This window comes from Chenopodium album, chromosome 19 (assembly GCF_948465745.1).
Source record: "Chenopodium album chromosome 19, dcCheAlbu1.1, whole genome shotgun sequence".
In the NCBI taxonomy this organism is placed as follows: Eukaryota; Viridiplantae; Streptophyta; class Magnoliopsida; order Caryophyllales; family Amaranthaceae; genus Chenopodium; species Chenopodium album.
In genome coordinates this window covers 4,464,998-4,480,727 of record NC_137852.1, presented here as the reverse complement: position 1 = coordinate 4,480,727, position 15,730 = coordinate 4,464,998, and the positions used below count along the sequence as shown (strand labels likewise).

Below are 15,730 nucleotides of genomic sequence, written 5' to 3'. Positions count from 1 at the left end.
AACTGAATATTTTATAAGAGAAGGAAATTAAGATAATAATTGAACTGAACTGAACTAAAAATAAGCTGAAAAGAACAGTCCTTTATTCATCATTTTGACGTGGAACCAAAAACATCAATAACCATAGGTTGACTACTTGAGTTACAAGCAAACTCAAATATATACAATCTTTGCCAGTTGTATTATTGTACAAGTCTAATAAGCCAGCCATCCATAGAAAACTATAAACATGCAATCTAGTGAATCTACATTACATTCCCAAACTAAAAAATTTTACTAAACAAAATAATTAGCAATTTTATAAAGAAAATCCCTCCTTAGATGCCAAATCTTTTGGGATTTACATCATTAAATTTTATGTTTTGAAGATTAGTCGTCCAATTATAATATGTGTTAAACACTTATTAGGATTTGGCTCTCATACCAAGAGATGCTGAAAACCTCTGTTCAATGAATCATACGGTGTTGTACGAATGTGTTGGTACAACAAATCTTCTAATTAAACAATGCAAGATTAATTAGGATATAATAATTTGATTAACTATGATGTTTGGAGACTAAAAACGAAGAAGATTGCCTAATCTTTAGTTCTCATATGAAGCAAAGTAAACAACTAATTAATACAACAAGACCATGTAAGACTCTACCTATCATATATGGGCCAGGCGCGATACATAGACTCACTTAGTAATTAAGGTTAATACTTCATATCCTTGATGTATGGGATTCGAATCCTGTCAATTGAGTGTAACCAGGTCTGGGGTAGGGTTCCAAACCTGCCCTGCGAGTTGTGCGTGGAATGTCGCCTAAAATGAAGTGACTCATGGGTGTGGGGCACAATCGACGGTAGTGGCGAAGCACTACTGAGCAATTCACGTATCACTTGATACGGACGACTTCTGTTTTTCCGCCGGACCACACTCTTGACCTCCGATCGAGCTACGAGCACGACGCAATTATCAGGGGCGCGCTCAACCATTCATCTAGGTTAAAGCGAACGCCAGGGGCGGTATCCATTACCTCGGAAAAGCGGTAGATCTCGATAGAGAACCAGGGAGGAGTCTACTTCGCGGGGGTAGATTCTCACGACTAGGAGGAAGATTGCTAACATGGAGTTAGAAGAAAGGAGTGCCCGAATGTTTCGCGGGAGTAGCGTCCCCATCCTTGTGCTGTAAGCCTACGACCCCCCAAGCATTCCTTTCCCTAAATGAGCAGGTGAACTTCCGCTTTAAAAAAACAGCAAACAAGAAGGAAGTTCGCAAAAACAATAGCTCAGTCGGGTTGAAGAAACCGTAATAAGGATTCTTGGGGCATGCGAGGTCTGTGGGGATTCGGAAAAGGAGTAGACATTCTTGGAAAAATTCAAAATCTAGGTCCCTAATTTGTTCAACAAAATGCTTGGCAGAGCTGCAAAAACAGCAATAAGATCCAAGGCTCAGTTGAGCAGCTTAGGAGGAAACCCGATTATGGCACAAGAAGGCGGAGATTGATCAGAAAAAGGCCGAGTAGCTGCCGGTACTTCCTGGTCGGGAGTCGGTCCCACAGGTGGCCGATCATCGGTCCCCTCCTAGGAGGGGGTTCCCAAGCTACCGACGAAAGTCGGGCGAAGAAGCGGCTCCATACTGGTTACAAAACTACCATTATAGAATAGAAAGGCGGGGAGGGGAAATTGATACAATTAATAGGCGCGCCGATTAATCGGACCGTTACCCCCCTAGCCCCCTCGGGGGGGACCTTGCCCGTGCCGAAGACGAGCTCGTCTTCAGCTGCAGTTCAGTGTTAGATCGGCAGATCCGAATAGAGATCCTCTTATCTTATTTATAATATTAAGTGTTTATCTTGTAATTTATAGATCAAATGAATTAAAGGTATGTTCACATTTACTGAACTGATTGGAGCTGAATTGAACTGAATAGAGCTGAAATAAACATTTTATGAGAGAAGGAAATTAGGAACTGAATTGAACTAAACTGGTTGCTGAAGTGAACAGGCCCTAAGTTGTGGGGGTTACGTTGAGGTTTGATTAGGTTTTTTTTTTTTTTTTTTTTTTTTTCAATTTTTACATTGTAAATAGCTTAGACTGTAAATCTACTCTAGTATGACTTGTGTAATGTTTGACTTTTTATACTAATAATTTTACATAAATAATATATGGGTAGATTATCAAATGAATAGCTCGATCGATAGAGCAAACTACACCACACAAGTGTCAAGTCATTTTCTTATGGTTTTATACTCTATATAAGGATGGCAAAAGGGATTTGTCTATCACGAGGTAATCACGTGCTGACATGTCCTTAACATTATTATACGGTAACAAAAATTAACATTAGTAGTAGAAGAAGGAAACATCTTTGGACCGTAACTACCCCACTGTCTGCTAATGCACATGCTTTTATCTTAATCTAATCTCTATTGTCTTCTTATTATTTCCATTGTCTCCTCCCTTTCTGCTCATCCACTACTTTTTAATTTTTTTTAATTGATTTTTTCCAATATATTATACATGCAATTTCATAATTATACTTCATTCCGACATGGTTATTGATTTTTTTTCAATATATTACACATGCAATTTCAAAATTACAATTCATTTCGATATAGAAACTAGGAAGATTAATTTATCAACACTTACTACTTATGTGGTCAAAATATATAAAATTAGACTGTATTATAAGATTTAATAATGTAAATATTTCTTTTTAATAACGTTCACTTATGATGTTATACATAATTACATACCCATGAATGTTAATGATTAAAGATATGTTTATATTAAATTAAAAAGGCAATTCGAGTCAAATTATAAACTTTTAGGAACGAAGGGAGTATTATTGACAAAATAATATACTCCGTACGTATAAGTTCATATCATATAAAATATTGTTGTATACTTGTATTGCAACTTCTCAAATCATTGGTACTAGCTTGTCGTCAACAATGTATAGTAATTAAATAACAAGACACATGCATACATGGTTCGAGGAAATTATGATGTAAGTACAATCTTAATCCTTTTTCGTACCATTATATATAGAGAATATATATCCAACTTTTAGAAAATTCCTGCATACTTTAAAAGCTATTCTGATTGCATTTAATAATTAAGTCGGAAAAAAATTAATACTAGTATTATTCCATGGTTGAAAGTTAGTATTAACAATATGTTTTGTAACTTAATGGATGTATAGTTTATTTATTTACCCCAAATCACAAAAGAATTTATAAACTTTTAAATTCCCATGATATTATATTATGGTTAATTAATGTAGTGACCAGTTTGAACAGGGTAATCAAAAAGTAAATAACAAGTTGTTTTTTGTATGATTCATGCAATATACTGTCTATATATTTATATCGGTATTCATTGAAGAGGTAGAGGGCTATATGTACTTAAATAGCTCGTTCATGTTGCATTCTATCTAGCATAGTACGAGTAGCATATACCGAAGTATCAAGTATGTAAAAGAATTAAAATCACTTTTTTTTTTTTAATGATAAGAAGGACCCTAATCATACCTCAATTCTCACGGTTTTTTCGGTCCAGTATTTACGGGTCAAATACTTAGGAGTAGAGGGAATCATTCTTTTGGACAGGAAATATAAAAAACACTGCTCATACATACGAAGTATAAAGTATTTCATATACGTAGTATAGCTTTTATACACGTACGTCGTACGTAGTTACTAAACCTTGATTACTCGTACATACTCTATAGTCTATTTTACATCTCAATTACCTTACTTATTATTATTTCCCGCAATATAATACTAGTATTATGCAGGCCTTTTCTTCTCAAAATACCTTAATTATGAATTGATCCTCCCGATAATTGGGATCATTACACAAATTAATTATGAGGTACTCCGTATCATGCATTGCATAGTACTAGCTTAAAGGAACAAAAATATAATTTAAAAAAAAAATTCAGATACAATGGGAAATAAAAAATTAATCGAAGAAGTGGCATCCCCTTTTACCCTAGATTAAAACTTAAGTGAATTAATTACATCATATCTACATGTAATAAGGAGGGATGTAATTAGCTACGTCTGAATTACTGGGTTAAGCACGAGGTAAAAACATGTTTAGAGATTAGGGGGTAAAGGGTGTGCATTTCTAAGGCAAATTTCATTAAATAATCCTAAGTTTGATTAAATATGTTATATGTTTGTAGCCGTCGTCATATTATGCATGGGAATGAGAGAGAATCTGATTTTTGTTGTAAATGAGTTACACTCTTCACTATTTGCATGCATACTTATTTTGTGGGTTAAGTTTTTTCCCTGTCTTATTGCCCTTATTGTTTGTAAACTCTCGAACAATAGGATCATTATATCGATTTCCGCTTACATCATTATATATTGTGGCTCTTTATATATCAAAATATATTTAATTTTAAAAAATTTCAAAAGGACACTAAATTTCATTAATAAAAGTCACACAAAATCTACAGTTGATAGATAACGATGATGACAAAATATCTATATTATTGTATGTGATTTAATATTATTTTTTATATTCAATTTAATTTTCGAATATATGATATATGAGTGTGACATATATAATCGTCTATGATACCTCATGTAGTCATGCAAACCTAATTCAATCCGAAAAGGTAATCACTTTCAAAAGATGATGGTAATGCGATTGTTATATTTAAAAATCTTTTGCAACGACATAAATACATAATACAGTATTGTATGAGGTATGGTATGACTGTACTTGCACAAAGTTACGTATACAAACTACAATTATTTTTGCATAACGTTACAAAAATTAGTATTTAAATTTTAAGAGGGAATCAAGCAAATGCAACGGTTTGATAGCTTAAAACAAAGGGTCAAAAGCCTCTTTTTCCTTAGCCGCAAATACCCCCAACTTTTATTCAATTAAACAACTTAATAAACCGTAGAATCTTTCATTTTATGCTCTTATATTGTCATTGATGACTTCTGCTTCTCCATGTCTTCTCCTCTAAATTGGTCTTGTCCATGCCACCACTATTACTATTTTAACTATATATTATATTATGATTAATATCATAATCTTAAATTATATTTAGGAATCTAAATTTCAATCATTGAGCATATGACATAATATTCCACTGCACTAACGACACTAATTAACTAACTTAAGATATTATAGACTAAAAATAGTTTTAATTTTAAAAAATATACTAGTATATACATATAAATAGATTTTTTTGAGTTTAAATAATTTATTTAGCCGAGATTTTTGACTCTTTATTGGCAAAAAATTAGGGTACCCTTCATTAATTTTAACCTCTAAATAAAGGACATTTGTAGGGTAGTAGTCTAAGGCTAAGCCTAAAAGCCACTTCGTAGTAAATTTGTATTCAATATTTATTCATGGATCACCCATCTAATAAAGTTAGTAGGTCAATTTTGGACTCAAGCATAGCAAGGCTTTTGGGGACCAAAACCTAAGAAAATAAGTTTTGGATATGCCCATTCCATGATCCATATGCAAATATATCTTTTGTATGCATTTAATTTGATAGTTTGAAATAGTTTGGTGGTTTGCCTTCATAAGGTAATGTTGGTACCTAAAACTAGTTACTATTCATTGAACCATCATTCTTAAACTAGAAACAAAAGGTGTGGACATAACAAGTATGTCTCATCTCGTAGCTCTTTGTATCTTATGTTAACGTAACTGTTAATAATCTGCTATTGTATGTCCTATGCTATTATACTTGATACACACGTGAATAATGCATTGTGTATTTTGAGTAACCAAGATTAAATTTTGTCCTATATAAAAAAATTCAATTAATCATACATTCATACATTTGATTCTTCATCGCTTGAAGCCTTGAATTGTACCTGAGATGTATGCATTAAATTATTTTTGTCATCTTCTATAAAAATTAACAAAGTTAAAACATACTTACGATCAATTCACCTTCAAGTACTGTGATTAAGTACAATTATAATTAATTTACTACTCCACATATTTGATGTTTTTCAAGTATAAAATTAGGGTAAAGACCATTAATTTTCTCCCTATATTTATGTGTGTGAAGGACTAAAGTACATGTTTTTACCACCCCTAAGTGATAAGGGTTAAATCGGTTAATAGTTTTACTGAGTGGTCCATTAGTCCATTACACATTTACGATGGTCCCATGATGTTTTTGCAAGGTGAAGTAATTTCAAAAAATAAGTAAAACGACTTGATAAGGAAATATCAAACTATCTTCTTCATGCAAACAATGTACCCTGTTTCTTCATTTTAAGTATATCTCAACTCCTTCCCAACCCTAGATTAATAAGATTAAAAGAAAAAATACAATAAGTTTTGTTAGGTAAATAATATAGGAATAAAAATTGTACTATATACAACAAACTTATGTTAACATGCTTAGGGCTTGTTCTCTTAAGTTTAGTTCAGTTTTTAATTTCCTTCTCTCATAAAATATTCATTTCAGTTCAGTTCACTTCAGCTTCAATAAGTTCAGTTCAGTTCAGTCCAATTCCATTAATTTCAGTTTAGTCAATCAAAACAAGCCCTTAGTCAATCCAAAAGAAATAATTCATATTTGAAATTAACAAATAGCTAATTGATATAGATAATTGTATTAATTGGTTTGATAAATTATTAACAGTAACTACTTCGTATATTACCATATATCATAATGACTCATTATTACTCAAATAGAGGTCTAATCAAATTTATCTCGATTAATATATACTTTCATAATATATACCGACTTTTTATAATTTTTACCGTTTTTTTATTATACTTTCATAAGCCTACAAGTTATAAAAATAATAGGTATTAAAAAAAAGAAAAAAAAAAATGGAAGTAAGAAAGTTGTCAAGGTGAAATGTATCCCTAATATTAAAATCCAAATGGTGCCACTAAAAGCTCATAAAAATCTCATGTGGCAGGGACAGAAAGACAGAGAGATAGAAAAAAAAGGAAGGAGAGAAGGGGGGGTCTTTATAATTAAGGGTAAGAGATTCCATTTTTAGGGGGTAGGGGCCCTAGGTAATTTGTCATTTGGACCACTTTCTCTCTCCTCTTCTTCTATAAGTACCCTTCTTTCCTTTCATTCTTCAAATTACTTCTAACCAAACCAATTACAAACACAAACAAATTCTCTCACATTACATACATACTCTGTTTTCCTCTGTTTTTTCTCTCTTTACAAGACAACAAAAAATTATTATTATGGGTAATTCAAGAATGATGAAGGATTCTGAGAAAAGAATTTCAAGCAGAAAATTAGGAAGATTTTTGAGTGAACAAAGAGGAAGGCTTTATATTATCAGAAGATGTATTGTTATGCTCCTTTGTTCTCATGATTAATTCCTCTGTTTTCCTCTGTTTTTCTTAATTTTTAGGGGGTGATTTTTGTCTAATTTAGAATTTCCAATTGTATATATGGAAAGAGTGATTCTAGCTAGCTGCTACATTTTTAGGAAAGGTTGCTAAATTATTATTATTTAGCTCCTTTGACTCTTTTTTGTTCCTTGTATATGATTGAATATCTCAGTAACAATGGCTAATTTCTGCTTTCGAACACTTCATTTATCCACTATTTTATTATAAGATCCGCTCTATATACATATACATCCAAGTGTATCTAAAACTATGCTCGTACTACACTTTGGTTTTCCTTAACTAATATTATACATTCGGATATATCTAAAACCTAGCGTGGGTTGTTCAAAACACTTCAGTTTTACTACAATATTCACTCTAAATTCATATACAAATTCTATTTTACATTCGGGTGTATGTATTGGATGTTACTTATGAGTTGTACGTTCAGACTGTCAAAGTTTGTGATTCAAGTTACTGTGATTATTATTCCAAATTTTCATGGCAATCATAGCTAGAAAAAGAGAGCATCATTATGTAAATCTCGTGCTCACTGTTACAGTGATGATGGGTTCATTATGTGATTTATGTAATTCATGCTCGTGGCTTATGGTCTTGGGATTGGCAAGCAGACAGAGAAAACGTATTTTATACTGTATTTCTTATGTTTAAATTTTATAAGTTCTACTCGTAGCAAATGGAAAAATAAATGTGGAAACCCAATAAATGGTCCCATCTATGGAGAAAATGATCTTCACGTTAATGTTTTAATGAATATATGAGTCGGATTCACAATAATTATACTAGCAAAATATATGAGTCGGGACTAATGAGACTAATAAGGGCCTAGTATATCTATGGATGTGTTGAATGGCACTTGAAATTAATGAAAATTGACCTTATTTTGCATGGTGATAATATGCCGTTATGTCATAATCGCGTATTTCCTTGGTTTGACAATTAAATGAAAAAATGGACTCACTTCATTCCTAAAACAGGATATCATTTTTTATTTTAGTTTGTTTACAAGAGATTGCTTTTCTATTTTAAATTGTCCACAAAGTTTGATCAATTTCCTCTAGTCAATTTAACCCTCATCATCTCTAATTACTCTATATATATACAATCCTACAAGTAAAGAACAAAACTACCTATCATACTTAATTACTTATCGAATACAACTCTATTAAGAAAGTAAAAATAAGACTATAAGAGGAACGAGAAAATATTTAAATGAAGAGAGTACTTTTAATAAAGTTGTATTTTACATGATTACATTGCTCATTCAGGAGATAGAGTTTGATATTTCTTTCATTATGTAAGTAAAATTTTCTTAAATTGCACTTTACATAATTTCATCAACCAAACAATTTCACTTATGAACTCCCATATAATTCATATTATATTAATTAGGTATATATTTCTATATTTTTTAATTTCCATGTATGAGTGGTATGACCCATATGAGCTAGTGATATGACCCATGCCATAAATTATTTCCCAAAATATATTTAAGTTGTAAATGCTTAATGCTTCACTTAAATTGTTTGATACCTCGCAATTTTTTGTCAGTACTGAAAAAAATGGCTCTAATATGAACTAAAATACTGATGTTGGATTAGAGGAGGGATAAAATATTACATTTCTAATTACTTTATTAGGTGTAAAAGTAAAACGTAATGCGTTACGAGTAGATTACATATTTGTTAACTATATATGTTAAGTATATACTTTATATAAACTTTCTTTGTATTAATTGTATATCTAATTTACCGATAATTAGTTTTGTAATCGACTATTATAGCTCCAAGATAGTGTGGATGATATAAGCTTCTCAATTATTGGGCACCGTCCTTGGTGAATTTTAGGATAAGTAGTCGTTTGGCTATTTATGGCTTTCTTGTTGTGTTGTCATACATTAAACCTACCTTACATAGTTGACTGATCATCACCTTAAAAACAAGTTTGGTATTATAATGCATTTCTTTTTAACATCACCTATTAATAACACTGGTAGAAAAATAATGACGCGAAATTATTATAGTAAATATGTCTTGTTCACTTCACTTTAAACAAATAATATTCAGTAAAAATAATTTCAGTTCAATAAAAATAAGTTCAGTTCAGTAAAATTAATTTCAGTTCAGTAAAATTAATTTCAGTTCAGTAAAAATTAGTAACTTTAAATAAGAAATATAATAGAAATTTAGTAAAAATAATTTCAGTTCAGCAAAAATAATTTCAGTCAAGTAAAACTAATTTCAGTTCAGTAAAAATAATTTTAACTTCTGCAAATATAATTTCATCAGTTCAGTAAAAATAATTTCAATTCAGCAAAAATAAGGTGAATAGATAGGGGTCTTATTCTTATTGATTAAAACTTATTTATGTAGTACTCCGTATTCTCTAATGTTTTTTCTTCACTTAGCTTTGATCGAGAGTCGCGATCACATTAATCAAGCATATTATATTAAATCCATTAATATGACTAATCTGCCTTGAATATATGAAGAAAACTTATATTAAGCGAGGAAATCACGTAGCCCATGATTTGATTGGATAAATGAAGATGATTGCTTAGAATGGAGTATACATCACATCATACATTCATGTGTACTTACGCAGTACTACGTAATATACTTCATGAATCATATATACTTCGTATTAAGAATGTCCTTTGGAGTGTATGTGATTATGTGAAGCCATTCACTATTTCACTTAATTAAATTCTTTATTTTTTTTTATTTTTTATTTTTTATTTTTTTTATTTTTTTATTTTTTTTGACAATAGCAAAGGAAACTACAAATAACTAGACAAATTAATCCGACAAATTCTAGTTATGTCATCCGCTCTTTGAACCTGGTCCCTCTTTACCTTTAGGATCGTGCACCTTTGGAAAATTGGGCCAACCTTCCTTATCTCTTTTAACATCCAGGTTATTAGAACCTCTTTTCCCTGGTTATCCTGTAAATTGTTTATAAGGGAGGTTGAATCAGTTAGGATAAGGATCCCATGCTTACCTTAAGATTGGGCCCATTTCATTGCCTCAAGGCAAGCCCAAGCTTCACAATGAAGAGCTGAAGTCGTCGTTCCATGTCTTCCACCTTCATCCATGCCATAGCCCTGGGAGTTGTCCTTAACCGCCCATCCAATACCTGCTCTTGTAGTCTTCTTGTCCCACGAACCATCCACTTCCATTATGAAATCCTCAAACCCAACCTTTTCTTTCCCCAATTGAACATAGTTGAAACCTGGAGGTATGATAGGGTCGTTACCATTATTAATCTCTACCTCTCTAGTCAAAACTCCTTGTTGAGTGAAAATCTCATGGTCTTTCATTGCCAGCCCTATGAATTCCACCACCTGCCCTCTCGTGCTTTGTGCACTTTTGAAGCATCTCTCATTTCTTGACTTCCATAGCCCCCATAAGGTAGCTATAAACAAAGCACAACAGTGACTATGTTTACCATCCTCGCTATAAATGAGCAGGATATAGTGCTGAATCCAACCTTTCAAAGAGCTGGAATCAAGAGAGTCATGGCAAATAGTAAGGGAGCCGTTCTCCCATACTTCCTTTGCCAGAGTACAGAATCTAAAGAGGTGTTGGCTGTCCTCCAAACCCACCCCACAGTGATCACAAACCTCATTGACTTGAATTCCCCGCCTGGTCAAATTTGCTTTGACCGCAATGCCATCATGGAAGAGTTTCCATAAGAAAATCTTCCACTTTGGTTGAATATCCAATCTCCAGATTAGCTTTACGAAATCTTGATCCCTTTCCTGGAAAGCTGAAGTTCCTAGCCCCATATCTTTTGATAAGAAGTAATAGCCAGTCTTTACCGTATACTTTCCTGAGGGGTGATATTTCCAGTAGAGAAAATCATCCTCATTAGAATGCGGGAGCTCCAACGAAAGAATAGACTTTGCACTATTCCACTCAAAACACTCCCTAACCCGCCCTGCTTTCCAAGAGCCAGAATTCTCATCAATGAAGTCTTTCACCTCCCAATTTAAGGCTGCCCGTAGAGTTTGATTTGAGTTTGCAATAGGGATTTCCCCCCTAACCCAGGGCATACTAATGGCCTTAATCTTCTCCCCATTCCCGACCTTCCAAGCAAACCCTTCTCTAAAAACTCGGGTGACTTTATGTAGGCTCGACCTACCCATAGAGAGAGTCCCCTTTCTTACCCAAGGGCTGGAGATATTACAAATACCACATGCCTGGAAACCCCGGTGGACCCTCGAAAGAAGGAGTTGAGGATTTTGGTGCATCCTAGTTGCTTGTTTGAAGAGGAGTGCATCATTTAGGGCTGAGGAGCCTCTAATTCCTAACCCTCCCATACTCTTCGGGAGTTGGGTGACATTCCTACTTACCCAGTGCAAACCTTTATTACCATTATTAGACCACCAGAACCGAGTAATTAAGGAGTCGATCTTGTTTACAATGCTTTGAGGGAGTTTCATACACTTCATGACATGAGCGGACATGCTGATAAGCACAGTGTTGATAAGGATTAATTTTGCCGCCTGAGAGAGGCGCATAGAAGCCCATGATAAAATTTTCTCCGACACTTTGTCCACCAAAAATTGGAAGTGAGACTTCTTTTTCCCCTGTATATCAACCGGAGCTCCTAAATAAATCCCCATATTTCCAGTTTCAGGCATGGCTAGGCTCTCTTTCACGGCTAACCTTTTCTCATTGTTAACCCCTGAAGAGAACTTGACAAAAGATTTCTGAAGATTTAACTGTTGCCCCGAAGCTTTCCCAAATCTTTGAAGAATGTCAGTGATACATTCACAAGAGGCCTCATTTGCCTTGAAAAAGAGCATAATATCATCTGCAAAGAAAAGATGGGAGATCGAGGGAGACCTTCGTGAAGCTTTCAACCCCTGAAAAAGGTAAATATCCTCTGCCAGAGATAACAATCTTGACAGGATATCCATGCAGAAGATAAAAAGATACGGGGAGAGAGGGTCCCCTTGTCTTAGACCGCACTTAGGAGAGAAGTAATCTGAAGTTTTCCTATTAATAACAGATTTAAAGCTTACCGTTGAGATGCACTGTGAAATCATTTTTACCCAGTGATCAGAGAAACCATAGGCCTGTAGGACCTTAAGAAGAAAGAGCCAATCCACCCTGTCATATGCCTTTGACATATCAATCTTTACTGCTGTGAAGTTTGAACCTTTCTTTGAGTTTATGAGGTGCATAAGCTCGTGACTCAAGAGGATGTTGTCCTCCATATACCTACCTGGGATGAAGGCACTCTGGTTCTCTGTAATGAGACTAGGAAGTATCACCTTTAGCCTATTCACGAGGCATTTAGAGATACACTTGTACACTGTGTTGCAAAGGCTGATAGGTCTGAACTGATTGGCAACTTCTGGCACCTTCACCTTTGGAATTAAAACTAACAGAGATTGGTTCCATTCCTTCAGCATATTTCCTGACCTCAGAAACTGCTTCACACTATCAACCACTAATTGCCCTACCTCCTCCCAGTAAGTTTTGAAAAATTCCACCGTGAAACCATCAGGACCTGGAGATTTAGAGCAATGCATGTCAAACATTGCTTTTTTGATTTCACAATCTGTAAAACCCTTATCCAACAAAGCCCTATCTTCTTCGGAAAGAGAGGGAATGTACAGCTGACGGAGGAGAAGATCAATGTCCTCCCCATGACTAGCACTAGTATCGGGGTTGTAAATATCCTTGATTGAGGTTAGGATGACCTCTTCCACCTCCTTTTGTCCCTCTACCCAGGCTTCATTATCATCTTTCAGAGTAAGGATTTCGTTAGACAGTTGCCATTGCTTAACCTTTCTATACATGGTCGGGGTTGGACAATCTCCAAACTTTACCCAATTAGCCTTCATCCGTTGTTTCCAGAAACTAAAATTCAGCTGACTCTCTGGAATGAGCATATTTATGCGTTGGATGTACCTAACCCCTTCTTGAAGAGTGTTGACATTCATACCTGAGCTTTGGAGATCTTTAGTAACCTTTCTCCAGTTGATACCCCAAACCTTTTTATTCTCCAAACACCAGTATTGGAGTTTGGATCTCAACTTATCCAGCTTTCTCGAGAGTAGGCCTGAGCAAAACTATCTGATTATCCGATAATCCGAAGATCCGATCCGCACCCGATCCGAAAATTTAGGATAACCGATCCGAAAACATTTTCGGATCGAATACCCGATCCGAAATTTTCGGATATCGGATCAGATATCGGATATCGAAATTTCGAATTTCGGATATCCGAATATCCGAAAAAAATCGGATATCGGATCGGATATCCGATCCGAAATCCGAAAACATACCCTGTCAGCAATCACTAAATTCCACCAAAGGCCCAAATAAATAGCCCTAAAGCCCAAAACCCAAACCAAAAAACCTAAATAATTCCTTAAACCTAGTAATCTACCGCCCCCCTCCTCTCTCTCTTTGACCTCTTTGACTCTTTCCTCTCTCCACTATCTTCTCTCTCCTCAAGCACTAAAAACCAGTGAAACCCATGTCTTGTCCTCTTTCATCCTCTATTTCTCTTGGATCTCTGCAACCCCACTGCCCTTATTAGCTACTCTATCTCTTACCTTTCATCCTCTTGAATTTTCCTCAATTTTCCTCCACAAGAACCACCAACAAACCGGCTTTCTCATTCGAACCTCACGGTCGCTTCACCCCTCGGCCCACGCACCACCCTCCTCCAGCCGCCGTCATATGAAACGCAACTGAGGGTGGTCACATCCTCGAGATTCCAACCCGCAACACCAAGGACAAGTCGACAAATTCTCAGTCCATTGAAATTTATTTGCATATTTATTTGAAATTTCTTTGATTTGTGTAAAGATTATTTTTATTTTTTTTTTGTGAAAATTATTTGTTGGGTTTTTTTATTTATATATTTAGTCAATTTTATCTTCTTCTTGTTCAGTTGCAATCAACTTACTTATTTAAGAGAATTGTTAGAGGCTTACAGAATTTTTTTTGTTGTTGGTTTGAAATGTACAGATTTGCTTGCTCAAGTTCAATTTTAGCATATATAATATCAATTTGTCTTTTAAAAAAATAAATTTAGCCATTAAATTAACAGGAAAAATAAAAAGTTATTGAAAGTGTCAGATTTCGGATATCTGAGCTATCCGATCCGAATATTTCGGATATCCGAAAATTCGGATATCCGATAATTTCGGATCGGATACGGATATCAAATATATGAATTTTCGGATACGGATATCCGATCCGAAATTCAGTTTCGGATACGGATATCCGATCCGAAATTCAGTTTAGGATCGGATATTCGATCCGTGCTCACCCCTACTCGAGAGCTGAAACATATGTGAACCCTGCACTTCCTCCATCCAAGAGGTCTTCACCAGTTCTTTGATTTCTGGGAAGGCAAGACACCAATTCTCAATCTGATAGGGTCTATTAGAAATAGAGGAAATAGCCTTATCATAATAGGTAATAGCTGCATGATCAGAGCATACAATTGGCTCATGTATGATTCTCCCATCAGGGGAGTGATTGAACCAATCCTCTGTAATATAGGCACGATCTAGCCTTTCCAAAATGAGCTCATTACTATCCCTTTTATTACTCCATGTGAACCTAGGCCTCGAGAAAGGAACCTCCGTGACGTTGCTACTAAACCTCCAATCTAGGAAGGCATCAATCCCTCTAATATGAGTAGACCCTCCCAGTTTATCACTCAAACTCTCTACTTGGTTAAAGTCCCCAATAACTAGGACATCTTTAAACTCTTCTAGGAACCATTGAAGTTGTTCCCAAATAATTCTTCTATGTTCTACTCTAGGCTCGCCATAAAAGAACAGTACATACTTAAACCTTCCATTGCATTCATAAATTTTACAAAGGATGAAATTTTTTGAGGAATACAAGCATTCTACGACATTACTAGACCATACTAAAACTAAGAGACCCCCACTACTTCCATCCGAGTTCCAACCAAAATAGGAAGTAGGGCCTAGAACACTTAAACTATCCGCCGCATCATCAAAGTTCATTTTAGTTTCCGATACAAACAAAAACATGGGAAGCTTAGAACGTTGGAGCCACACTAGATAGGGAATTGCAAGAGAGTGTGGATCATTAAGACCTCTACAATTCCACGCCACAACACTCATATCTCCCTCGGGGGCTGACTAGGAGCAGCCTCCTCACCCTTCGAAACTGATTTCACCAATTCAAGAATAGAGAATTGAAGATCAATGTCCATGTCATCCCTCACCTCCCTAAAAGCCGATGTTACCTCCTCACTTTAGAAGAAGCAATACTCTACATTACTTAAGCTAACATCACAAATAATTATTATGGGGGTTACCAACTCCAAAGATTTGTGTCAAAAAAAAAA

General features: G+C 34.7%; 1 protein-coding gene across 1 annotated transcript; it reads right to left on the bottom strand.

Annotated features, from left to right (window-relative positions):
- Positions 1-14,642: 14,642 nt before the first annotated feature.
- On the bottom strand, positions 14,643-15,503 carry LOC145593839 (uncharacterized). Its single transcript, XM_081650208.1, has one exon. The coding sequence runs from the start codon at positions 15,501-15,503 to the stop codon at positions 14,643-14,645; it is 861 nt and encodes a 286-aa protein (XP_081506334.1).
- Positions 15,504-15,730: the final 227 nt, after the last annotated feature.

Coding starts and splice junctions, on each gene's coding strand:
- LOC145593839 (XM_081650208.1), bottom strand. CDS start 15,503: ATGAGTGTTGTGGCGTGGAATTGTAGAGGTCTTAATGATCCACACTCT.